Genomic DNA, 27,057 nt, shown 5'->3' on the forward strand with positions numbered 1-27,057 from the left:
TTACTCCTTGTACTTTCTAAATCAGCGCGCCACAGTCGGCCAGGAACTACTACCGCAGCGCCCTCTTTCATTGTTAGACAAACACCACTTGATAACAATAAACAACAACTGAATAGCTAGCTGTTCCCGTTCCAGTTATATGTTCCAATTATACTCGATCATACGGACGTCGGTGTATTGAGATTATTTTGATTAAGAAATACGACATCAAACGATCACCACGATCGATACTTGCATTGCTTGCCGGACATTGATCGATGAATGCCGCTGATTGTGTAGATTATATGCACATTATTGAAGTTGACAGGGTGATAATTGTGTGGAATGAACATCAAGTATCTGGTGAACCTTTAAGCTACTGAAGAAATACTACACTAAATATTAGTGAAGGGTCGGGTGATAAGCAGCTGTGGTCAGATATGTTAACGCTGTATTCCATGCGAGTGTCTGATCCAACTGTACGAGGAAGAAGCGAGGTACGCTTATAACAAATCTATTTTTTTCACACAGTAAATACGTACCAAAAGCTGCCGTTGACCTCGTTGCGTTATTTCATGTCATGAAGTGTTCGAATTGTATCAAATAGCCGCTTAATGTCGATGTAGCGTGAATGTGTTTTTGTGTTTTCCTGTCTGTCCTGTGTCTTCAATTGGGAATTTGTGCCACTATCGGCGTTTGAAGAACGACACGACAGAGCCTGCATCGCCACCGTCTGATGTCGCTGTGATACGCATTGGCAGCAGAGGCAATAGCAGCACCAAAACAAACGAACAGACACAAAAGGGCAACGCGTATAAGCAATAACGATAACAGCTGTACGACTAGGAACGCCGAAGTAAAATTAACATAGGTGTTTTTCGATTTTCTGCCGCTTGGTCAGGGCGTCGGTCACCGGATAGGTCTGTCTATGTGTTCACGTATCACATCTTCCTTCAAATATCTTTTGGAACATTCACTTTCTCTACGTTTCCGTCTCCCAGCGTTGCACAACATTGTGGAAATAGTGCTGTTATGCAGTATAGTGCAATTGTGCGTATCTACCTACCCTTGAAATTCGTCGGTAACTTCATCGTAAAATTGATTTTTTAAAACAAAAACCCCTCCTATGAAAGTGGTGTACTCTGCATTAATAGCAGTAGCAGCAGCACAAGCAGTAAATCATTGCTAACCGCCCGGTCAGTTTTCACGGGTGCATGAAGCTGACCTGCATAGAAGCAGGGGATCGTCGAACAACCTTTAAAACACCTTCGAATAGATTAAAAAAGCCTGTTCGATCCCGGTTAGCATTAGTTACGAGACCGCTGAACGGAACTTGCCCAAGGTAACTGGTGAAAGCGATGTATGTCAGCCTGTTGAAACAGTTCAAAAGTCTTCATATCATACTATTGGCATCCAATGAAAGCGTGACGTCTTGACGAAACTTCCGTTGTTGTCTCCCTAGCCTGGTAACATAGAGTGCTGCTCAAAATTGACCGTGAAGCTTCACCCACAAGTGAAGTTGCTCACTCATATCGAGGCCTAATTCGCCGACATATTGCCGAAATCACTGGTCGACGTGGATGTAAAGCTAAACGGTTTCAAAAGCTCGTATGAACTTCAGGAAAATATGGAATCGATCATTTTAATAGAATTGATGTTAGAAACGGCCAGAACTGAGTAGTGACCTGAGTAGTGACTGCGCATCAGCAGCTGATCAGAGAGAGGAACACAGAACAGCAAACTTGGCAGAAAGTTTTCCGGAAATGCTTAAAGGCAACCCTCTACTACCATTATTCGTATATCTCTATTCTATTCTATTCTATTGTTTTATTGTCAAACTATTTGATTAGTGTTGCAGGGCGTGTTGCTTGATGTTCGCATCCTGACGCGTCTAGTTGGGTTAACTTCGAAATGACAACTATGGCTTCAATGGTTACTGTGCGGGAGATCGTCAGGCTTTTCATACACGGTATGAACGACCTGTTCGTTGGGGTAGCTAGCATCGTCAGGCTCGATTCCTATCGGACTGCTGAAGTTTCCCAAATGGTAAGTGTTTGTTTTACAGGTAATGAGAATATTTCATTGTGTCAATAGCTCTAATATCGATTTTCACGTTCACTGCGTACAGATAAAAAGTCATTTTACTTGTATTCTTCAATGCAATTATTACATTTAATATTAAGTGGCAATTAAATGTAGTGGACGTTTTTTTAGTCAGAAATGGCCGCCAATTACAATGATACTCAATTATTTTATGAGTATTTAATTTGCAAACTACTTTATATATCTACATGGTGTTTGGGGTTTTCGCTAACAACAACATGATACGAATGTCTCAAATATGGCATGAGACAAGAAAAAGCTGAACAAGTTGTTTCTGCATATGACGCTTCTCTTAGATAATTGACATAATTCAATTATAATGAAACCACAACATAGGAATTGTAAACGGTGCAAAAGTAAGATATTGTAACCGTATTCTGTCTGTTAACTTGTCGTTCTTCGATTTTGTCCATAAATTTGATACACTTGACTCGTTGTAAAATTATTTGCTATTGTTTAAACTGCCTAAATTTTACCATAGATAAGATACAGGGAAGAACAGATATGAACGCAGAAGTGGGTGTCCTTCACTTCGGGGAGTCAATATAGTTGTGCCATCACTACCGGCCCATTTGTTTGTAATTCTGACACGCCTTCTTGTGATCTTTGTCTCGTGAAAGACAAGCGGATCCGTACGTGTTAATTCATAGCGATTGAATTTAATCGCATGCACGCAAACGAATTCTGCCGAAACGTCGAAATTAACTATTAATTAAAATATCTCTCCTATCGCCCTGTAATATTAGAACATTTTAGTTGCAATTTACCTAAACTGGAATGTAACAATCGTAGTTGATAGTATTTTGTACACTGTGTATGAACTATGAAGAAATTAGAGCATGAATATCTATTATCGAAATACAGATGATGAAACCATTACATTAAGAGAGCCTTATTAGAGGATGTGCTCATGATTACTTGCGATTGTTCCCGCATTTATAGTGCATTTATATTAACACAAGAAAATAGCAAATTATTGTGCCGTTTCTAGCAAAATGAACCAGGTTTCGCAGGGCCGATAGGAAATGGCTGTTCATTTACGGCAGACAGATTCTTGTTGGCTCATTTTTTATTTTTATTTCTTGCAAACGCTGACTGTATTTTGAACTGGTGTTGAACTGAAGATTTAGTACAGTTTTTTTTTCTATTATTTATATACATATATATATATATATATTACAGTTTCTATAGTATACAATACAATTATAATGTTTATTTAGTCGCGAAGATGGGAATTAGGATCATACGGAAACACCACTAGACACCACACGAGCCGTAGCAGTTTTACTCATAAAAATGTTTGATCATTTTTCGGTGTCACTTCAAAAATATTTTTTAACACGACTGAACCGTGCTTATGCTTATCAGTTTCCTGTTATTATTCTAACTCGATAAAGCAGTCGTACTTGATTGATTTTGTTATTATAGAACATTGCCCTATAAGCTTTTGTAGTAAAACGTTTTCATCAGAATATATGCGTTCAACTTTTAACGTTCATTGGCAACTGTATGGATCGAGGGTAACGTTGTAGTTTTCCATGAATTTTAATACAACACACTGATGGTATCAGCTTGGAATTGCTTATCCTTTTTCCAGTTGCGCCTGTATATAGTATATCGAGTGAATATTTTTAACAACTATGGATTAAATAGAAGTTGCAGCGATTAGTCAGGGAATCTGCCATCTGAATTGCAAACAATCCGCCGTCACGAACACAATAGTCCATTATCAGAGAAAACATTAAGCCAGATATCTTTCTTAATAAAGCGTGGCCTTTCAATTAACTGTTCTACATAGTAGTCGTGCTCTATAATGAACATGCGCGTTATGGAACCTGTTTATAAACCATACCTTTAGAATCAGATGCTATTCTACAAATATTAAAACTCTATAACTAAAAATATTGTTATCATTATATTATTAATTCGTAAAACATGTTCCATCTTCTGTATCATCGTAATTTTTCGGTAGGTCGTAAATGACATCCAAAATTTTACCGTTCTTGCTTTACGCCGAGAGAAGCAGCGGCAAGCCAAAAAGAAAGCGTCCGCAGAGGCGAGCAGCAGTAGTGGAAATCGGCCGAAGATAGTTCAGCGTCTTATTCAGTGTGTCCTACTCAACGGAGGCGTTTGCCTCCTATCGTTGCTTCTCTTCCAGGTGAGAAAATTTCACAAAAAGTTAATGATTTTTTTCAAATTCTACATGGCACATAAGCTACTCATGCTAATCAGTTTCGACAGTTACGTAGGATGCAAATTATAACTGACTCTTTTTAAGCAATGTTGGTCTGGTAGGTTCCTGTTTTATTGATTTTTTTGTTACAGCTTTAATAATCAAAGAGCTAATGGATTGATTATAACGCCTGTTACAGCACGTCTTACTGCCAGGTTTACAATGGGCACTTTCTTTGGTGTTTGCGGACCATGCGCGGTCTATTTGGGCTTGGCTACAGCCGCTTCTTCACTATACTTTTGGCCTTTTCTGGGTCATGCCATTGCTGCTACTGTCCAGAGTTGTCAACTGTTTTTGGTTTCAAGACATCGCTGACCAAGCGTTTCGGCTTCTCGGACTAAAACCGGTAATGAAATGCTCTCCTGAATAAATCTACTTGTTCAGTTTGTTTCAGTCATTCTGCATTGATAATCGAAAAATGTTTTTTAACAGTGGCTTGTGACAAGGCTCGTCTAATATCAATCGGCAATCAATTTGTTCCAATCTCGGTTATCTTTCTAGGCACAATCAATGTTCAGCAATGTCCTGGGAGACATAATTTTCTCTACGATAGTTCAGACCATTTTTCTGGTTCAGTCGCAAGCGATTTTTAAATTACCGATCTACCCGCTCGGCGACATTTTAGGATTGCTTCACCTGTCGCTGCTCAACAGTTATTATACGTTCGAATACAAATGGTAAAGTTTTAGCTTATTATGTAACTCCAGTTAGCTTAATATACTGGTTTTGTCTTTTGATTATCAGTCCGGCACGGCATTCGTGGCAAAGCATTTATGTTTAGTTTAATGTAAAGACATATAGGTTTCTTTATAACTGACTATCGTTTCTTGTCTCAGATATTATTCATACTATACTCAGATATTTTATGAACTAAAAATAAATTTTCATTGAATACAAATGTGTTTTGTTATGTGAATACAAATGTTGCATTGCCTTTAATGGAAACGTTTATATAAGGAGTTACAGGCAATTTATTTCGATATACGAAAAATATGCTTCGATTAGCAGAAAAGGCCTAAATCATACAAAGATTATCCCTTCTTGATTACAATATTATTCAAGTTTTTATTTAAAATATTCAACTTTTTTAACGTCTCTGCTAATATAATCAAAATCTCAATTTTTCTCATTACGAATTTTAACAAGCTGTTTTTTTATTAGCAAGATTTTTCGTGTTCAATGCAACATTTTTCGCAGCAACTAAAGAAGTACCTTATTTGTATACACTTTTTTTTCTGAGCAGGTATAGCATGGGATACTCCCTCTATAAAAGGCTGGACTGGTCGGAATTTAATTGGGCGTACCACGCTGGTTTCGGATTGCCTCTGGCTGTTATCACATGGCTTCCCGAGTCGCGTCTGGTTGGCGGCTGTTTGTTCGCTATCTTGTTTCCCTTGGTCATTGTTGCTGGTCATGTTGCGAATCCGCCAACGGCCAGAACAACCTATCGGATACCCTTCTTTCGGCCGTCCGTGTATATCGCGAACACGATCTTTCTTCGATTCCTCAGTCGGCTTGTTAACTCTAATCATCAGCCCCACGAGCAACAACAGAAGCAACAACAACAACATCAGCAGAAAAGACACGCCACGACGGTAAACAAAAGTGTTAGCGAACGATCCCAAAGGAAAGATATAATAAAGAGCTGGTAAGATTAATTAGTTGGATTTAATTGAGCGGCGTTTGAGGAGCTCGATTTTTAAAATGGTCGCAAAGGATCAGTGCGGGGGCTGGGTAAATTCCTTCGACTTGTTTCGAAAAAATCGTTTGGTGCCATTTGGCAGAAAATCAGCTTTTTATTTGAACGCCAATTGCACTGTTCTTTAGAGCTGACTGTTAGGCTACGGTATGGGATCAGTTACACTAAAAAAATTTCAGCTTTATGGAATTAGAGAACTGCCTATAAATTTCAATAACTTCAGCTATGTCGACACGTAGCAGCAAGGTGAACTTCGTCCTGTCCCATTTTCAATAATTTGATTACCACTCATGTACCTAATATTTACAGAGCAAGCTTTAAATGGCACTGCTGCTGAGGAAGTCCGCTAACAGTTACAAAGAGTACACATTAGCAGTTGTCAGCCTATATTTTTCGCAGCGGTCTAGCGATTTCAAAAGTGATTTGTACATACAAGATAATGAAGGGCTGTCCCCCAAATAGTGAGCTTAAATTAATTCATGTATAACCGAAATGCACATTAATAAAAATTTTGACAACATCTGCGTTGAGGACAAGCTAGGTAGTTAGATTTTCCCATCAAGCTCAGAGATAGCACGCTGTTAAGATTACAACTTGGTTAAAAGTAGTCCATGTATTATCCTGTCGGTACTTCGCATGGATTGGCTTAAATTTAGTCTGTATCGTCTACGTTCTCAAAATGAAACCGACATTTGAATAATCTTACTGAGAAAAGCATCCCTCTTAATATTTTTATGAGGGCCTGAAGTAGACGTGACACTTAATGTAATATATATATATATATATATGTTTAAAGTGCGCGAAAAAAAAGACCTTTGGGAAGCGAAACAACGTGGAGCCATCAATGAAGTAGGGTTAAGTTTTCTCTCTTTGTATATACATATTTAGTCTGAGCCACAGACAAAGCTTTTATATCGTCACTTCGTGTTACACTAATGGCGTCCTCAGACAGTTGTAACTCAGTGCAGCCGACCTTTACAGGAATAATGTTGCAAAGTTGACTAGTCAAATACGGTTGAAGGGCGTAGCATAGTGTCGTCTTTAGATGATCCTCATCAGCTGATTGCCATTATTACGATGACGGTAATTGCATTCATTTACGTTATGGTAGTCAATTTGAGTCTATTCTTTGTATTAACGTTTAAAAAGCTTAACAGCTTTTGTCATACATGTGTCAATTCGAGTGTATTTTGTATCGTGCCGACTGTTCAGCGTCAAAGAATGATTCAACGTAAAAAAATTAGGCAAATGGTAACAGAATTTATATGAACCTTTGTTTAACCTGACCATCTGGTATAACTGCCCACGTTTACGGCCGTTAGTTCATAATTGTAATAAATTTTTTTTTCAATTTTTTTCTCAAACCTTAGCTATATCTAAATAATTGAACCCCAACAAAAGACCAAGGATGCTATTAATTAAACTGACGTTATTGAAATGGACTTCAGCGACAAGGTCTTTAAGGTTGTTGAGTGGAAATGGGAATGGAATGAAAAGGGAGAACCCCTCGATGTTGTTTTGCCAGCTACATATATCAAAAGTTCGTATGTATGTATGTCAAAATAGGGGTTGCGTGTGTGAGTACCAGCGACAGGTGACATTATACAGTGTGGTCATCTAGAATGTTAGTTATGTACCAGCGTGTCCTGTCACGTCGTTTAAAAAAGTTCAGATGATACTATGCACAAATTCTGTCTTGAACTGATTTGAATAAGGAACCAGATGGAATCATTGTCGATGCGTATATTCATTAATGAAATGAAATCACCTCGGTATGCCTTGGTGCTTACCAGGCTGCTGAATTTTCTGCTTGTCATATTGTAAAAACTGTCTATATTTAAGACCGATGTATGCTAGGAGATCTGTGTTGTCTGTTAAACTGATCCACAGAGAAGCTAGATTTCAAGTTTTAATTGCCAGGTAAAAGCTGTCTTAGGACAACAATAATAATACGAGGTCAATCCTATAGCTGGAATCTACATCTACAGCTTTAAGTTTCGCTGAGATAATTCAAATTTTGCTATATCAGAAAAGCTTTATATCTATATAATAATAATAATAATAATAATGGTAATCGAATTAATGCTGTAATTAGTGATTTGATTGTTTTCGTGCTCAACTCAAGAGGCGCACAAAGGATCCAGCTGGCTTGTGACGTCATGTAGCTACTCAAGTGCTATTTGTATAGATATTCCATCGTATAATTTTATGCTATTGTAAAAGGTAATTTCTTCATAATGGCAGCTTCCTACATAAAGTGGAATCGTTTCAATTTTGTCAAAGAATCACTTTTACCAATCAATTTACTTTTTAAAAAAAAAATTTATAGGAGATTAGTTAGCTAGTAAAAGCAGCTTTTGTTCAGGTAAGTAATCGATCTGTCTTGGAGCCTGTGAAAAAGCTAAGACGAAATAATTATTTCAGTGAAGACTTTAAATTATAGTAGCTTCTATTTAATCTAAGCTAAATCGGCAAGCTAAATCTGTTAGCGAAATGAATTATGTCTATTGTATATATTCGTGTACATGCAACGATGCACAGTATATATATATATATATATCCAGTACAGGATAAATAAATTGTCGTGGAGGATCGATTCTTAGTCGGCTTGAAATGGGGCGCTAAAAACGCTTTCTGACTATAGCTAGCTGTCAGTGAAATACCAGTTAATGCAATTGTTGATAGTGAACTAAAAAAGTTTGTTTTCAAAATGACATCAAATGAAGGCGGTGCTGATATATGCGTAGGCGTGCTGAACCGATTTATATGACATCAGAACGTTTGAAGTTCGTTCTAGTACTGGTGCCACCTGAAATTGTTACAAGTTAGTGCCATACGAGGGGACAGCGAGAAGTCACGTATGTCTCATAAGCGGAAACTACAAGATAGGAGCCCATGTTAGGACCAGATGATTTGGTAAGCCTGTAATGCAAACGTGGCTTTGCGCAGGGTCGTTCCACTTTAAATTGTGGTGAATGTAGTCTTTCTATAGAGTATAGAGAGCCGCAGACGAATGAGTAAAATGTTTGATGCAGCAGTATGAATACTGTCTACCCACCTTTCGAAAAATTTAGTGAATGATGTGCTCGGATACGTAAGCGGTGATTAAGGCATAAAGAATTAAATAGCGATGATAGCATGCGAGCAACGTTTACTTTTTTCCAAAATAAAATATAGTAGAGATGTTGGGTTAGTAAAATATTTATTATAAGGAACAGAAATATAAGACATCTTTGTATTGTGAAACACGCATAACGCGCGATTTGTATAGCAAATAAAGTGACTAAATAAATCCTGCAATAACTTTCACAAATTTATATAATATGTGCATTTACTCTTCAATCATATAAGCTTTTTCTTAACCGATTCCTGACTTGTTAGTATGATTGTAACACCGGAGTAAATCTGTTTAAAAAAAAAAGTTAAAAAATGTGCGCACTTACGTATACAATGATTTCGTTTGACAATAAACCCGCTTGTTTTTGTTTGTTTGTTTGTTTGTCGTGCATTTTACATATCGTTTTTACGCAAAGCAAACTATTTATCTATGTGTTACCTGCCACCTATTCGACCAATTCTACCTATATTACACGAACATATACATTATAATTGAGATAATAGCGCTCAATATCATGTCAAAATGCGCAGAATGTTGCAAAATGCGAGTGGCCTAACAAAAAAAAGATATCTAAAATGGCTGGAAGTTTCATAAGAATTTGCTTATGTACCTTTATTTTCGTTTCTAGTTAATTCCACGTAGATGAAATGGACGTAGAGAAATGGAAATGATCGTTTACCTCTCGAACTTGAGAACTTATAAATGGTTTTCCTTGGAGCAGATGCTTTGCTGCCACCCTTTAATTATTGTACTATATTTGACAACGATATAAAAATATCGAAACGTAAATCCTGAGAAGCATATTACACTACGGAGATGCTTTTGGTACCTAGCTAGATTGCTACCAAATTTCTTTTAAGTTTTCCAAAATTTAATCAAAAAAGCATTTTTTTGCTCCATTGTAAACTGTAACCCTGATATGTACGATTATCCTGGAATTTCTGACCAATTACATACTGCAATCTTTGCTTCGTCTAGAATAAAATAAATGTTACAGTCGATAATAACGAGTGCTCTGTCTTGCTGTATTTAGAGCTTGGGTGGCAATAGGGATATGTTGCAGGAAAGAATTGAAGATGATATTGCGACTTACAGGTGTTTATCTTGTATCACAAAAACAAATATATAATCCATGTCTTCTTTTGTTGTGGTTGAAAATGATGGGAATTAACGACAACCTTGAGCGGGATATCACGAAATGAAATACCTCAGAATCTGATCTTGGCTTTGATTATATTAGAGAGATGACATACTGTGTTTCTGCTAGACTTTTTCGAGCAAACCCGACTTCAGAATTTGAAAGTTAACAAAACATCCTTCACTTGTAAAAGCACCCTATACCATAAGAAGAAATACACACCTAGGCATTTTTCAAACGGCCGAGTGTGGTTCCAGATTTATATTGACTCTAAGTATGTGTTCGACTAAATCGAAATTAATAATCGCCAAAACCATATAAGAATACAACACTCTAATATTTTTATTCTAGTTTTGTTACACGGTTGAGAATAGAGTTAAATCAGAACTGGAGAACAAGACAAATCGTGTAGGTGAAGTTTGGATGGTACTGAAGTGTAACCTTACGAAAGAGGTGCTCTGCACTCCGCTGAACAAAAAGTCCGAAGATTAAATCCGAGAATGTCAACACTGCTATAAACATATCATCAATTCTTCAAAAGGCTTCAACTGAAACAATTTCAATACCTTGAAATGGCTAAGATTAGATATATTATACGAGGGATCGATAGTCGGGAAATTTCACCAAATGTTGTAGAATAATTAGATTAGCTAAATACTTTTAGTTTTGGTGATCGACCAACTAAAGCCATACCCCTTTTATCATTGCACTGACCAAAACTACCACCTATTAGGACACTCTGCCATTGTATTCATTGTCATTTTTACATCTGTTGTCTAATGACGATGAGTTGTACCCGCTAATTTAGCATTAAAGATATACGATTAGAACTAATTGTGAATGTTTACCACTTGAGGGATAATGCAGTGGCCGACTTGTATGCGTGCTAACAAACTTGAAAGCAATTTTGCGAAATAAAGTTAAAGGTGGCTTTATGTGATTTTATCTTCTTCCAGTTATTAAAATTGGAAGTTCACATCATCATGAAAATATTTGCTATTGTTAGTACAAACGGTAGCAATTTTGGCTTTACCATTAATTTTGAGGCAGAGATAAAACGATTTTCCTTTTTAGTGTCCAAAATCAGTAGCATTGTGGCAGGATCTGGACGTTCAATTACCCCTGTAGGTTTTGTTAGGTTCTCCAAGATATTAAAAGTATTCGCATGGCATAATAGATGTAAAAATAACAAGAAAAGAACATTAACATGCTTTTTATTGAAGTAAACTCTATGCAAATGGTTAATGTTAGCGCACCCATCGTCACTACACGTTAAGAAGAAATGTGAATTAGGTTGAGAGAGTCGGGCGGATTAGCCAGCAAACAATTGTTTGCCTCTATGGCAAACAACTATTGAAGTATACGCGATTAAGTTATAGATAACATATCGTGCCAAGAAGCTCTCAAAATGCAAGCTACTGAGAACTTTAGAGGTACATTAATGGTGGTATAATATACACGCATTTGATATTTGGACAGGCAATAATTAAATTTAAAAAACAGAATCTACGAAACTGAAACGAGCCCAGCGTACGTTGGTCTTCCCGTAAGGAAATCGCGCATGCCCAGTTTTGTAGGCCAAGTATGACGTCTGGAGAGCCAAACTCATTAGAACCTTCAAATACCATATAGCTTTCTCCACCACAACGTCGAGAGGGCCAAACTCGTTCAGGCTTTCAGGTACTAGATGGCTTTCTTCTTTGCTACAACGACTGAAGGGCCAAACTCGTAAGGAGTTCCAAGCACCAGATGGCGGTTTTCTCTGCCATAATAGCCAGGCGGCCAAACTCGTTGAGGCAAATACCAGATGAATCTCACTTCTTCCACACACCCCTTCTGAGATCACAAGTTCGTGACATAACTTAATTACGTATGTTATATTATGCCATTGACAAATATAGAGGCTTTTCGAGTTTCGACATCATTTGTTATGCTTAGTATTGCAAGTCTATCAAGCACAAATGTTAACGTATATGGATTGTTATAGTCATCGAATACGGCGGCACAGTCGTTTTCCATGTAAAACACCTACTATGTTTCATTATTATTATACTTTAGTTGATTCCTTACAGTTGGCGCCATAGCCGCGATGCAGTCTGGAATGCCGCCAGGTAGGACATTTCTGATTGAAGTCGCATGACGAAGCGTAACGTGCGGCTTTGTGACCGTGTGTCATCATATCCAAGAAAACAACATATACAATATAGTAATCACGGAAATTAATGTGATCATACGTATCAAACAATCAACGTAACAATTTAAATCACCAGTAGCATATATATTGGTGAGATAGAGACGGAGATTCTGTACATGAGTTATCAGTAGCTAAAATTGTTAGAGCCAATTTACAATGAGGCATCAGCAGCAAAACGCGAAGTAAAAAATACTACGCCAGAGCACCATATAATTATTGATAATCACGTTAACAATAATCAACAATTATCACTTATATAAAACGCTATTTGACAGAAATTAAACAGTGAACCATGAAGCATGGGCCGTATGGTTCGTCAAGGTGTAAAAAACGTATGAGATGCTCGCCGTCGTTGTAATCGATTTACATTATCAGTTTGCAGAGAATTTATCCTTAGATTTTGTTGCCGTCTTTACTGCACAACATTTACCCAATTTCTTATAATAAGGGCGCCATTAGTCACGTAATGATACCGATTTATAGTTTAGTGTAATAATAATAGTGGTGATTTACACCGAGTGGATATACCTTGTTTCAATAAAAGGAAGTTAATGGACGTCTTTTAAAACAAAGTTTGAACGAAGATTCGAACACCGGAATGACACGCAGATGCTGAATTCTCTTATTATTTATAGCCCGTATTTTTTAAGCTTTTACTGAGAATGGTTTCTACACCAGCTACCTGGAAGGTGCGCTTTAGCTAACACAATGGCGACACAATTTTAAACCTATGGCAACATAGACAATACACAAATGTCTAAAATTGAGCCATGTGTATTATTAAAATTTATTTACACATGTTTTTGAAACATAATATTAAAATTAAAATAGTTACGGCCTGTTATATATTTTTAACAAGCGTGCAACTACATAAAGAAAGAGTGTTATGTATACAAAAATTACAAAACAAGTGCCTGTTAAAAAAAACTAAAAAAGTTACTATACTAAAATGATGCAGATGTTCGTATATGCTCTCTTATATATATATCAACTTTGTTGTCACTTTCCTTGGGTGATTACCTTAAACGTCAACTTTGCCGTTAAATGATGACGGTAATTTCCGATCCCATTGAGGACAGACATTCAATTATTAATATTTCTACTTTGTTCAGCATTGTCTTCCGCATTCTTTCTTAAAGACATCATCTTTTGAACATGATACTTACGTACATTGCTAAAAATGACGGTTTGCAAAATAGCGAATAGGGAAGCCGTAGATGAGCTTTTGTTTGAATAGTGACCTGCAGTGAAGAGGCAGACACTCTTAAAGCCAACTATATGGATTTTCCTTTGAAACGCTTTAAGTACTTCACCAGCAATATTTTTCAAATATTGATTATAATAAACACTAACTGATCAAACCCTTGATTTTACGATTAGAAGACTCCAATTTTTTTAGCCATCGCCATAGTCAAAATTGCCAAGTATCACATTTTACAGCAGATACAGACTCTCTTCAAGAGACAAGCCCAATGATCGTATACCTCATCTATTATATATTTACAATAATTGAACGACGTAAAATGAGATATGTAGACACCAGCATATATATATGAACATACGGACTGCAAAGTCCGCTAACTGACTTTGTTGTCAGGACTGATATTATGCATTCAGCATGTAGCCAACCTCATCGTCTAACACCGTGTACGAAAAAAATTATGATCTTTAAGTTCGTAGCCAAAGTCACCGCTTGGCATCGGTCACAACGAGGATCGGCTTTGATATATTTTCAAAATTAACTACCTGACAACTCTCTTATTACATTGCAAGGTTTTTTTTAATTATGTGGTACCATTAATGTCGTCACGAATACGACCCGACACGGAGCAATTTCGTAGCATAGCAAATCATATACCACCAGATTGATGAAAATAAATAAACAAGTAATGACATACACCATAGATAACACTGTGCTAAGCTCCCTTAGTAAGTGTAAACTGGTTGATAATCAAGACTCATTTGCGGCAATGTCTAAAGTGACCTTACCAAAAAGAAATCCAGTGGCTTCCAAAAAGTGGCAAGTCAAACGTAACTCTCGTATTTGGTGCCTGTTTGTCTATTCGTGAAGGCAAAGCAATGATGGTCGTTTGAGAGACCTGTAGAAGTTTATAAATAAAGTGGGTGATTTTTAAACAAAATTGGCCACCGGTAGTGTTTAAGATAGCAGCATATCTGATGACATTTGCATGAAGCCCAATCACGCATAGTGTGCCGTCATCTTGAAACATGCATAACTGAAGCTATTATATACACATTTTTGCCTGAAAATTAAGTCTTATTTTTGAAACTTTTCTAGTTGTAAGAACATATTTTTTTATGCACCACACGATGAAACCTAGATTTCTTGAAAAAACCTGAAATATCGCTCTTTGATGACCTTTTATTGCCCTGAAAATCTGAGGCTACTGGAGAAACCGTGCCCTAGTGTATTAGAAGAAAACGAAACCGCATTTCTTAACTCTTTATTTTAACTTGACCTATATACATATTTCCACCTGGCCGAATTTTATTCTAAAGCTTCTTATATATATATATACTTGCCTTGATTCCACGTGCGAGTCTAATACGACATGAATTAGTAATAGAAAATTCGTTTACATAAGTTACGATAATTGGTGCTTTGAATAAATACACAACAAAACGGAGGGCTAAAAATAAATCCTGGCTCACACCATAGAGCCACGTAAAGATGTTTCCTAAAAATTACTTGCTCTCACCAAGCATTTTCTAATGCTTGTATGATGATCCCCTTCTCTAGCCAAAAGATAGGATGCCAATGTTCGAGTTTTTAAGTTTTCTACTAACATACAATAACTAGCCATGTCAAACGAAACTAAAGTAGATACCGTTCGTTCCATTTTTATTATTATTATTTATTTAGACCCAGTTCCTGATATTATATGAGAACGATGAAATGTAGAGTATAATAAAACATAAGATAACCTCCCCATGATAACGCTAATTTTTCGTTTATGCTCTGAGGCCCTCACTATAATCCCACCGACAAACCCAGTCAATATGGAATCCACATATTTATATTTTATTTGGTCAATTTGCTCCCTATTTGTGAAACTTTATTCGATCACTTCCCCAAAATATGACCCCAATGCATTTATATAGGTGCTTTTAATGTTGGGTTTCACACTTGATTATTATCGCGGTGTTTGGTATAAATTGAAATATAATATTTAATATAAGAGTTCCAATTGATTCATCAAATAAAAGTTGCAGAGTATAGTAGCAAAAAAAAATAAAAAAAAAGAACGACGATTGGGTGAATAATAGAAAAGTGTTCCCAAAAAGGCATCGTGTTTATTAGTGTACATAAATCCATTGAAGGAAATAGAAGCCAATAAGTAGGCTTACGGTACAATAATATTTATTCATTATCATATAATATATTATATAATAATATAAATTATTGTATATATTTTTCTTTAAAACGACAAAACCACCGCACATTATGTTACACACAACTTAAATTATTCTTCCTTAAATAAATAATACATTCAAAGGTGTTTGTAGTCTGTTTACGTAACAAAAAGCAAAAATAAGTGTTATAGACTACAATCCCACCTCAGTTTTTAGTTTGTGATAGCCAGCCGCCGGCTGTCAGGGTAAGTATAATATACGAAATGCTAGTGTTTTATGTCCAAAAATTTGACGACTATTTTCGATTCTCGTCTATCAGTTCACCCGTAATTTAGAACCTTACGTAATATATACTATTTTACAATATGTGATACACAATAATTACAGGAATTAATAGTTAGTAGTATTTTTCCATTCTAGACGTTTGACAGAATAGCAAGGCGGAGTGGCAATGGAATGGAAACTTTTGAACATATGAACTTTTGCTCCTACGTAACAAAGGCTGATTTTCAGCTTGATTATAGGACATCTTTGAATCGAATATGCTTCTGAGGTTGACTAGACTTTTAGCCAACAAGAATTCAATGCTTCTTAAAACTTGCAAAGGAACTGCACGCTTGACTCATATTGATTCAATGTCTTTTAGAGATCAGAAATAAATAATCACTAATTCCTTTTGTCTATATATTTGACCTTGAACGTAGATTACTCAAAAAAATGAACATTCGGGATAACTAACCCTAACTTATCTTCCTAACTAGAAATCTGTATCAAAAGTTTAGTTGATAAAACTTTGCATTGTAATTGCAAAGCCTCTAGCTCGTATCAGAAGTCGGCTTTTTGGTATTCAAATGGAGTCAAAAGAAGCGGCTGCAGTACCTATAACTGTACGTTGATACAGTCAATTTATGTCAGTCCGCTTCAACACAACAAAATGTCCTTTACAATCACCTATTTACGTATGTTTGGATTCCGAAATTTACGTGTGATACTGCTCCCTTAGATATTTAATCTTGTAAAACGTACTCTGTCTCTCTTCTTATCTCTGTTTATTTTCAGTGCAAATCTTTCGTCAAAACCTAGGTCGCTGCCACAATCCAGGCATCAAACTAAAGCGTTGAGCGATAACATTGTCAATACGAAGTTGCATAAAATACAAGATTATAATCGGCATAGACGGTCTGCACCCGTATAAATTAGCAGAATATATATAAGATCACTGATCTTTAATGCAGGTCAGATTCATATGAGATAAATGCAAAAAGCACGTTTCCTACATACACCGTGTTACTTTACTTCTAACGAAAAAATTAAATCATGCACTGCTTCTTACATGCAGTGCACTTAGCCAATAGCACTAGGTATATGACATGGGTTGCTTTACCGACGTACATTCAAATCGAGACCTAAAATAGAGATTCCATCAAGTATCAGCATATCATTCAATCCTGTGCTTCTTGGCGAAATGTACTGGTTATTACGGCCTCAAGTCCGGTCCGTTTTCTAAGGTGGGCTTTATTGACCCAAAGCCTCAACTCACTGCTTCTACTGGTCTAATATCATATCAAATTCTGTAGATAAGCGATCCACAAATAGGCTCCACAGCTATAGGTACATCGTCAATGATTATTAAATTGTTTTTTAAAGCCAATTAACATACTACTGTTCAGCTATACATACTTACTGATTAAGCGTCACTTCTTTATATGTGTTTTCTGTTATTCCAAATGAAGACTGTACCTGATAAATTCACAACGATATTTCTAGCTCGTATTGTTTGATATGGCTGAAAATTATCAGTACATATAATATATATATATATATGTGTGTGGGCGCGTGTGTGTGTGGCATCGGGCACAAACTTTAAATATAGCAGTGAAAAGCTTAATTGAAGGCTTTCGAGCGTTCTGAACCGGACACGTTCTCAAAAGGATCAGTTCGCTGCTGATGCGGTTATGAACAGCCATCGGACAGACGGAAAGTGTTTGCTTCTATACACGTGGTCTTCCTCATTGGTGCGGTCTTCTTTTACAGTATTCTTATAATGTATGGATTTGGAACAACTGGACGTGCGTATCATACCAGATTGGTGGGTCGGTGTTACGCAGGTAGATTACTCCCCACATGTACGTCTTAAACCAAAGGGCGGTACCTGCATTTGCCTGATACTTGCGAATTAGTATGGGATGAGGTACCGGCAGTAAACCGACCAGCGTTCCATGTTGGAGAAACTTCAAGATCTCGGACTCGTCGGTCAAACCCCTGTAAATGTACACGAGAAACGAAAACAAAAAGCTCTTTATCTAATATTAGGTACGAGGATTTTTGTTGCAGCAGTCATAGCATAAGGTGTAACACAGGGTGTGTGGAGGTATTTTCGAAAGAAAAAAGTACGCACATTTACTAGATACGTCTATCACTGCTATGACTGATGCTTTTGTCCAAAAGATAACTTTAATAAAGAAATAAAATAAGTAAAATGCCCTGAGGAGTTTCAGTTTGAAATGCAAACTACTTACTTATCAATGCAGATTTTTTCCACCTGTGGTACTAATACTTGCAACAGCCGCATAATTGTTTGCAGCGGAAGCTTAGCTTTCCAACTGATAACCCACTCGGATGTGGCCGTCCAATCGCTCTCTCGGCTTGCCTGACTAGACGAAAGCGATGGTAGCGAGCCCTGCTTACGTAGAAGCATCTTGTCATGACAAGCGTGCTGTTCACCGGAAATCTCAGAACCTTCCCGTCCATCGGCGGTACCTGCTGCGTCCATTCGACTCGTGCGCGACGTCTCCAATGGCGAAGGAGGTGTCGGAAGGCCATCGAGATCAAGATTGGTCATTTTGTGCGCCTCCTCTTTTTCTGTCATTTTCTCAATTCCTGTATCAAATAAATAATGGGCATTTAAAAAATGTGGCCTATTATTTCTATTGTTAGAAACGCTATTTCTTTTTTATTATCCACCGGCTTAGATACCTATATCTAATGAACATTTTCTTGACGAACACGGTGTTCAAATCCAGAACATCTAAAACTAAAGTATGCCTTTGGAGATTTATACATTGGTAACTAACTTGGTGTTGCGGCGAGTGTAGCCACTTGCTTGCAGTCGTGATCGTGTTGGCTCTCTTCTGAAGATGATTTGATAGCGTTTCCGGCGCTAGCCGCCGAGGAACCTCCCTCAGGACCATCTGAGTCTGTTGGGGAGTTGACGGTACCGCAAGGTACCGTCAGGTCCCCAACAGACTTAGCTTCCGTAGAATTCGCCCGTTTGCTCGGCGGATCCATTGTAGATCTTTGTTGTTGGTGGTACCGTGCCTGCTTTTCCGATGGCTGCTGGTGCTGCTGAAAGTCACGATGTCCTCCTGAAAGTTGATGCGGTAAACGCATCCCGCCACCTGCTACACTTCTTTGTATGGTCGCCCTGTCCGTTGGTAGGTTTCCCAATATATGGAAAATGTTCCTTTTTCGAATGATGGTGTAAACCAAGTTCGAATTGCCTAAAAAACATTACGAGTAAGTATCCTCTAAAACGGACCAATAGCAAAAATGTGTAGAACGAAGCAGATACTTGCCTACCTATCACTCTTTTGTAAGTAATTAACCGAAGCTCTAGTGTATCTAGCCAAAAGTTTAAATAAACAGATTTTAAGAATATTTCAAGCAGTATCACTTAATCAAATTGTATCGCTCAATCAATCGTATATGTTCGGCTATTTTGAAATACACAAGCAATAAAAACATATATGGACAGGCTTCGTTTTATATTATAGATAAATAAATAAATCCAATTACGACAATATTTGTACCTAAAGCGAAAAAAAAAAACTAACCATCAAACTGATATTGTATGATGTTGTTGAACACTTCAAGTAAAAAAAATACAAGATGATGATTGTTGGGATTTGAGTAGAGGAACCATGGGGTTGAAAATGCCTCGAGCAGATGGAGCAGTTTACTCGCTGCCACCATCGATAAGGACTTCAGGTACGGCGATACTGCAAAATGTATCGAACAATACTGGTCAATGCATCGTGAACCGAGCTTTTACACTTCTATTGGTCATCAAAAAGTTCGAAGAAGCTTATAGCGCGATAGTAATCGGCAGCTTGTACGACTAAAGGCGTTCTTGCTATACTATGGATATTAATAGACATATTTAAGTATTAGGAAAATATCAATTCGTTGCACTGCAGCCAGTGTTTATCGTACCATTAACGATGATCGTAAGCAGACAATCGAAGAGTGGCTGTAGCTTTGAATGGCCTGTCGTAATCATACGATGAAATACAAGAATTAGCAGGTCTGCATGAGTCCCACTAAACAAGGGGACATCCATTGACACGGAGGCCGTATATGGTTTGTTAAGGCGCACGCCGAAGTTTCGCTCACCCGACAAAAGTAGTAGGATAAACACACCAATATGGACTAGACCTACGCGCGCTGAAAACATTAAAAATAATGAAGATTATATTCTTATGGGGTTCCAAAGACCCCACTAATTCTGTTACTTTACAAAACGTCAACACACGTACACTGGCTCCCAGTACGCTATTTTATGGCCATGGCATTTTTTGCATTACAAAATTTCTCCACAGTCTCTATCAAATACAACATCAATTTATACCAAGACTAAGAAGCCGCGCCACGTCCATCTTCTCCGAACAAACTTGTGCCATTCGCTCTCAGTTTCCTTTTAATCAAAGTCTTTGAAAAAAACTATACTTATCGCGCATAATCGTCAAAGCTTTGTGTTGCTTATGTTGACTTACGAAAGCCCCACGACTAGTAGAGGCTCATGCGCCCCACTGTCGACGCAGTAAATTGTCTGTAGTTTATATGATCGCGTGATTCGGCTCTTTTCTGAAGATAAAGTCCTTTAACTGAAGAGGGTGCTAAAGCTCACGTCTTGGCATTTGACGCACACTCTGTCTTGACTAAGGTACAGATCAATCATTTTTTTTTCTTCAAAGAGAGGTCGAGGAACATTACATTTTTCACAATGGCCTTGCGCTCCACTTTATTTCAATCAGCTTTGGATTCTTTTATATGCTGGCTCGTTGGTTTGTATGTCTATATGATAAAGATTTTCTATCTTATTCTGTTCTGTACACGAGATAGCCGAGCTTCTGTTTTGTCAATAAGGCCTTAGCTGGAAGGCTACTTAAAGACGGCCACCTTCCTCACTTAATGGCTGAGCTTGTGGTAGCAAGATGTGCACGCTAATCAACCATCTGACTTCTACTGTTGATTGCTTCGCACTGTGAAAAACACCTTTCTAGTTAACATCGGACTTTATGGACCGAAACCGGACCGTACGGATCCTCTCTGACTGAAGAAATCGTGTTAAGGACCTCTGCTTGCATGCATAACAAAACCCCTCTAATAATTAAATTCTGTTGTCTGCCCGCTCTTATGTGCTGAATTCTAGAAAATGATTTCCATCATAAAATAATACAATTATTTTATAAGTATATCTTTCCTTTACTTTTGATCTCCTTGGAAGTCATCCTTCTGTTGACCAAAACTAGACACAACTCGCTTAGCACTGGGCTCACGTTAGATCAAATGAACCTCCTTGGTTGTCAGAAAAACGTGATTCATTCATCGGATGCCGAAGCACGAAGAGTCGTTGCAGAAGGTTTGTATTGATCATTGCTTTGCTTGAAGGGTTCAATCTTTGAAAAAACAAATAGATGAAGTCGACAGAAGAACCACCCTCAAACAAAGCCCTAGGGGCGCGATGACGTAGGCCACAAGCACTTGGTGCAAAGAGCAACATGCAGGTCACTGCGCCGAGGGCTGGTGTAAGCAGGCGGCATGAACGAATTTCATGGCGCTCTCGTAAGTCTGTTTGAACTATATACGGCCTTAAACATCACAACTGTAGCCGGTAGGTACCGTATTTTCAGAAGCTGCAAACAAGGCACAGTTCGAAGTGTCACCGCAAAAGAGGATTACGTAGCAAAAGGAGATTATTTAAAAGACGATCGTGACATTTACGTTTTTCAGTGGTGAAAGCATTAGTGCTGTACTTCAGGAACATGTTGGTTGTCACTTCAAAAGTATTGAAATTTGCGATTATAGCCTCAAAGGTAACTAAATTTATAAATACGACTTATTTTCAGTGCATAAAATCTCTTTTTCTTACACTGGTCGGCGCGTGCCTCGTTCAAATGGTAAAGTGTGGGCACGAGGATATTAAGTACAGCTGAACTCTTTAGGACGAAGAAAAGAAACTTGCGATTGTGATCACACGCCTTCCAGAACAGTACTAACAGCTCCTGATGAAACTGGATCTGTCAAAGAAAAACGTTCAGTATTAGTATTTGTTTGTTTGTAAAATTTAGTGTGTGGAGTTATTCGCAACGGCGACACTTAGTTCAGCGTTTTCGAGAAATTAATGACCTTTTGAACTTGCGAAGGTTTAAGGTGTTAAGGTTTAAGTAAGGTTTTTTTATTTTGGTTGAACGAGCGCTACGCCCACTTAGCCAGATCGCATAAAAAAAAAATACATACACACAACTACGCGAAGTATTCTAAATATCACAGGAAAATGGTTGTTGTAACTTTTGTGAGCGTCTAATTGAGAACTTCGAAGAAAATACAAACGGTAATGATCATATATACTTTTTTTGTGGGTAGATAAGACGACTGCAGGGGGTTGTTGAGGAGCCGTGTGAAACCGCTAAGTATAAGTTCAAGATCGTGATCACGATGTACCCGAGACAGGTAGTTGACGAAAAGGTTATCCCCGCTGTCATGGTCGAGGGTCACTATTTATTTACCATAAAAGCAAATAAGATAACTTTAGATAAAAACAAAGAAAATTCAATGCAGAATGACTTTTTGTTGTACAGAGCTGAAATATATCGGCATTAATATAATCTCGAAAAGCCTTTTGTCCTTGATATGGTAGCGACAGGTTTGATTCTATTACGGGGTAGGAAGGTTATGGTATTTGCAATCGTAAAAAACCGTAGAGAACTGCTAGTAAGAAACTAAGTAACTTGAAAAATCATTAAACTTCACCCCTATTTGGGATTAGGTAGCTAAAGATAAAAAAAAAAAACTGTTCACGAAATAGACTTAAATAAGCAAACGTATTTGGTAAGAGGAAGATTTGCGAATGAGTAGGTTTCAAATATCGACATTAGGAATGGTATCATCGTGATTGTTAGACTACTAGCAAAAGATCGAAAGCAAAAGCAGTAGAAAAGGCGCCAAACTAGTTTTTCTAAATTGAAAAAATTGTGATCAATGCTAAAATAAATTTTACCAATGAGTAGTTGAAGCGCAACTTCGACGAGAGGTTCCCTGGAATCTTCGAACAGGAGATGATTAAGAGGCACCAAAGATGAATACGGATCATATCCGCAGATTGTATTAAGCAACGATGTAAACAATGGTAAAGCGTGGCGATTCTCCGTAGATGTAAATACATCCAGCCAGCGGTTTCTGTAAAACAGTGTATCGGTTATGAATGTTTGGGTGGGCCAAAATATCATCCACTTTGTCGGGATTTGCGCTGTGCACCGACAATGTCATATTCTATCAGACTCGTTTAGCAACATACTACATTGTCCGAAGCTATTTAGCGGGTCGAAGAATTTGAATGTTCCTCGAACTGCGTAAGGTAAAAGGAGGATGTTTTAATATGCCTTAGATGGCCTTTTTCTTGTTTATACATTGACGTCAGAACCTCTTTAGCTATCCTAGACCTAGACATGTATCATGACTATACCCACTAATGTGACACTATATTCAAATCAACGAATGCATGCATGCATGCATGGCTAATATGTATTGAACAGGAAGTTTTTAATCAACTCGGAATTTAGATGCGCATACGCCGAACGCTGCTCGAAAGATCCAGAACTCGATGAAGGAGCAAGTGGTTGGTACATTGTGTCGGAGAATAGCGTGAGTAAGAGTTTGAGTATCTCTGTTCGAGCGGCATCATGACGCGCAGATCGCGGGGGAGCATGCGCACAACCAACACCAGGCTCCCATATGAGTTCGCATGAATCGGTGACCTCTTCGGGTCCATCGGGACCCTTGAAAATACCGCCGCCCGACATTCCGGAAGCTCGTGCAGAGTGTACCGTGAAATCCGGACAGAACAAAAGATCCTGAAAAAACACGCATAAGACCAGTTTTCACTGCTTAAACTACTAGGAACAGTGTTTATCAACAGAAATTAACTGTTTTCTGTAAAAACGGCGCACCTCGAAGGAACGATGAAGGGGCGGGCTTTATTCAATGTATAGTGCGTAAGCAATAAGCTTGTCAACAATTACATATTACTGCGGTTGTCTCAACAGGAGCCTTTGCTGTCGCTGTTATTATTGAAGATGTGCTACAACTGTTCGGACCAATAAAAATTAAATTGACAAATCCAATAGGCAACGGATTTTCCCTGAAAATATTTCCGATAAACGCGAAAAAATCTTACACAGAGCGATATGAGTAGTGTATGCCCAAGAGTGCCATAATTTGCTGAAGGGATCCTTAGTCCTTCTCCATCTTGACTGGCTCTTGACTGGTTTGGGCCGGTACCTAGACTTGACGTCTGAGCTCCAGACCCGGGGAGACAAGTCCAAAAAAATCCCCTCCAGTCGGGATCCTCGAAGATGTAAGGCACCAGTCGGGTGAGCAGTCGGACACAATTTAACACTTTTTAAAATTAGAATCCATCAAATGGTAGAAACATGTTAATGGATGCTTCGTAGCTATCGATCAAGTTACGATCATTTTAAGTTTGTCAGAAGCTGTGCTCGTCTCAGAAATACTAAATGCATTCAATTGTATCGTTTCATGCTGTTTTATTTTGTGTCGTTCGTACGCAAATGTATGTGATGCCTATTCATCCTTTACAAGTGCTAAAGGAAACAATAATGGGTTATTTTTTTAATGGGTTAAGCACGTACCGATTTGTTGTTCACGGGAACTGTCGACCTGTAGAAGCGTATCAGCAGCCGTGGCCAGCTTTTCTACGGCTTTATAGCATAATGTGGCTAGATTTGAAGGGGCTTCATCGCGAAGGCTACGAACCTGTTTGAGATGTAGACCAAGGAATGAGTACGGACGCAATATGTTTATTGTGACAATTCGTTTTACTCTATTAAAACATGGGCCGGCACCAACGATCACAAAATTTTTTCCCAAAACTAATATCGAAATATAAAAGTAAATGATACGGTAGTTCCCTACGGCTTTCATTTGCATTGTTTTTTTCTACTGCTCTATACGCCAAGGCGTTATCAAGGAAGAAGACAAAAAATGACCAAATTATCCAATTATGCAGGTCTATCCACCCTCATATTACCTCAGCCGCCGGCATCAACGTGAAGATGTCTTGTACACAATCGAGGCTTTCTGTCCACAACTGCTCCCAAAAAAGTTCGTCTTTCGTGTCGATTGGCTGAAATAATCTAAATTATGTATTAAGCTCTACAAAACTATTACAATCGTCAATATCTCTAGAGTAAGAAAGGGAACTCGAATGTTCCATAAGCTCTCTTCGCTTCCTTTTTATGGGAGAAAACCAGTAAGTCATATGCATCCCTTACAAATCAAGCTTTTTATTAGGACCACCTTTTAAATCGCTTTCATGTAAGCAAACATTGCAGTGTAAAACCTCTGAGGCTTTCCAGCTTTTAGTCCTCATTCGGTCATTTTACCGACCACTCACTCTGCTGTCATCGTACGCCAGCGTCTAGAAGCTTCATCGCTTGTGCTAGCTTCATTTCACTTCAGTTAACAATGTTAACAGTAATCTTGACATGAAATATCTACTTCGTGCAAATGCTCCGTATCTGTGTGCTTGATATAATCACAAAATGGTTACGTCGATAGTGGTTTAAGCGTAATGATTTCATTGGATTAATGGTACCAGTTGGTACCAATGGTACAACGTTTCGAAAAAGCTGATGATATTTAATTTTTTTTTTTTCTATCTAACAGCTCCCTGTTAAGGCCAACGGTTGTTCTCAAAGATGAGCCTAATTCGCTGCTTTATTTATAGTCAATGTGGCCCCCAACTAACTTGCCTCACCTGTTATCGTAAAACCATCCGCTGTCTTAATGGTATTCGTTTTAATTTATCATTATCATTATCATAGTTATGCCTTCATACGAATTCAAGTCGCATTCCTGTCTTTCACGGACAATCTTGCACACGTCTAATAAAATACGGTTGAATGAAGATAAATGACGGATATGCCTAGCGCATAGATACAGGTAGACGTCCTAAATGGCAGAGTGAGGTAGAAATCACAAGAATTCGACTTTTGTCGCCTTGTCTAATACGACAGTTTTAGACTTCAAAGGCGCTCCGTCGATACGTGTTCAGTCGATAGAATCGTATAATTTATTTGCCAACCTGTGTAACGTCCGAAGACACGAATGCGAGTTGCGCATGTGTTGACTTCTCACCTGGTTCCGTGTGGTCAACTGCACAACGGCTTTTCGGAAGTTCAACTTCGAATCCGAGTTTCCCATTGTGTTGCAAAAAGCTATTCAGTTCTCTGCGCTGCAGCGTCCTACCATTTGGTACAGCGAGGGTTTCTCTCTAGTTACCGTGGCCTACTGCTCAACGATCGCACAACGAAACGTAGCCAGGATTAACAATCAGGTAAATGCCAGGGCGAGTTGGTCCGGCTCTCGCACTGCCAGCTGCTGTCACTTGTTCCAGTGCACTGCAGCCTGCTGCTTGATATAGGGCCACTGCTCACGTATACAATAAAACTGATGGCCTATAGGCGGTTTTGGTCGCCTCGCTCTATTCAGCTGCCATTTCCCTCTCCATATTAGGTTTGTGCCTGATAGCCCTCTCCCTTGCTGATTCCGACCTGACGCAGTAATCGCTCCGATGAAGCAGCGGCGGCCCAAGCGGCTGCAACCGCCACCGCCGTAGCAGCAAGGATCAGCATCGCCTACGATTTCGGTGCTCCATGCTGACGTTCGTTAAGCTCATGAATGGTGCCGGACATTTAAGAAGCACACTTGTTAGGGTCGATCTTAGGATCAAATTAAGCAGCAGTAAGAAATAGAATTATCAGAGATCATTGATTCCTTCATTAGCACGCCCAAAGGACTTGTTTGTGGCTCTGATACGGTAACGATTAGGCCCAAAAACGTGTGACAAAGACGTGGACTTGAGGGCAAATACATATGCGTCTAAATGTTCTTGACTTGTAACGAGACCAATTACTAA

At 38.3% G+C, this 27,057-nt stretch overlaps 2 protein-coding genes across 6 annotated transcripts; one reads left to right on the forward strand and one right to left on the reverse strand.

Moving 5' to 3' along the window:
- The first annotated feature begins 91 nt into the window (after positions 1–91).
- tank (EI24 domain-containing protein tank) lies at positions 92–9,336 on the forward strand. 5 transcript variants are annotated; one of them, XM_022853732.2, is made up of 6 exons: positions 92–476; positions 1,830–2,025; positions 4,055–4,240; positions 4,455–4,661; positions 4,817–4,992; positions 5,559–9,336. In XM_022853732.2, the coding sequence occupies exons 2-6, from the start codon at positions 1,891–1,893 to the stop codon at positions 5,965–5,967; spliced, it is 1,113 nt and encodes a 370-aa protein (XP_022709467.1). In that variant the 5' UTR covers positions 92–476; positions 1,830–1,890; the 3' UTR covers positions 5,968–9,336. The 5 variants fall into 5 exon arrangements, with proteins under 5 accessions (XP_022709467.1, XP_022709470.1, XP_022709468.1 ...); XM_022853735.2 differs by having other exon boundaries at positions 1,838–2,025; XM_022853733.2 differs by lacking the exon at positions 92–476 and adding an exon at positions 488–1,321.
- A 6,406-nt stretch (positions 9,337–15,742) lies between these two features.
- On the reverse strand, positions 15,743–26,612 carry LOC111272332 (protein HID1). The gene is made up of 13 exons (XM_022853737.2): positions 26,277–26,612; positions 25,168–25,263; positions 24,770–24,893; positions 24,295–24,515; positions 23,691–23,971; positions 23,119–23,297; positions 22,470–22,615; positions 21,991–22,138; positions 20,052–20,282; positions 19,673–19,837; positions 18,914–19,339; positions 18,359–18,719; positions 15,743–18,101 (listed from the first exon to the last, which is right to left on the reverse strand). Exons 1-13 carry the CDS (start codon positions 26,340–26,342, stop codon positions 17,879–17,881), a joined length of 2,667 nt encoding a protein of 888 aa, XP_022709472.1. The 5' UTR covers positions 26,343–26,612; the 3' UTR covers positions 15,743–17,878.
- Positions 26,613–27,057: the final 445 nt, after the last annotated feature.

Source organism: Varroa jacobsoni, unplaced genomic scaffold (assembly GCF_002532875.2).
Source record: "Varroa jacobsoni isolate VJ856 unplaced genomic scaffold, vjacob_1.0 contig02040, whole genome shotgun sequence".
NCBI lineage: Eukaryota > Metazoa > Arthropoda > Arachnida > Mesostigmata > Varroidae > Varroa > Varroa jacobsoni.

Coding starts and splice junctions, on each gene's coding strand:
- tank (XM_022853732.2), top strand. CDS start 1,891: ATGACAACTATGGCTTCAATGGTTACTGTGCGGGAGATCGTCAGGCTT. Junction 4,241..4,454: donor TATCGTTGCTTCTCTTCCAG/GTGAGAAAATTT, acceptor CGCCTGTTACAG/CACGTCTTACTGCCAGGTTT. Junction 4,993..5,558: donor TATACGTTCGAATACAAATG/GTAAAGTTTTAG, acceptor TTTTCTGAGCAG/GTATAGCATGGGATACTCCC.
- LOC111272332 (XM_022853737.2), bottom strand. CDS start 26,342: ATGGGAAACTCGGATTCGAAGTTGAACTTCCGAAAAGCCGTTGTGCAG. Junction 23,972..24,294: donor CACTACTCATATCGCTCTGT/GTAAGATTTTTT, acceptor GTGTTTTTTCAG/GATCTTTTGTTCTGTCCGGA. Junction 22,139..22,469: donor CTTATCTACCCACAAAAAAA/GTATATATGATC, acceptor TTTCTTTGACAG/ATCCAGTTTCATCAGGAGCT.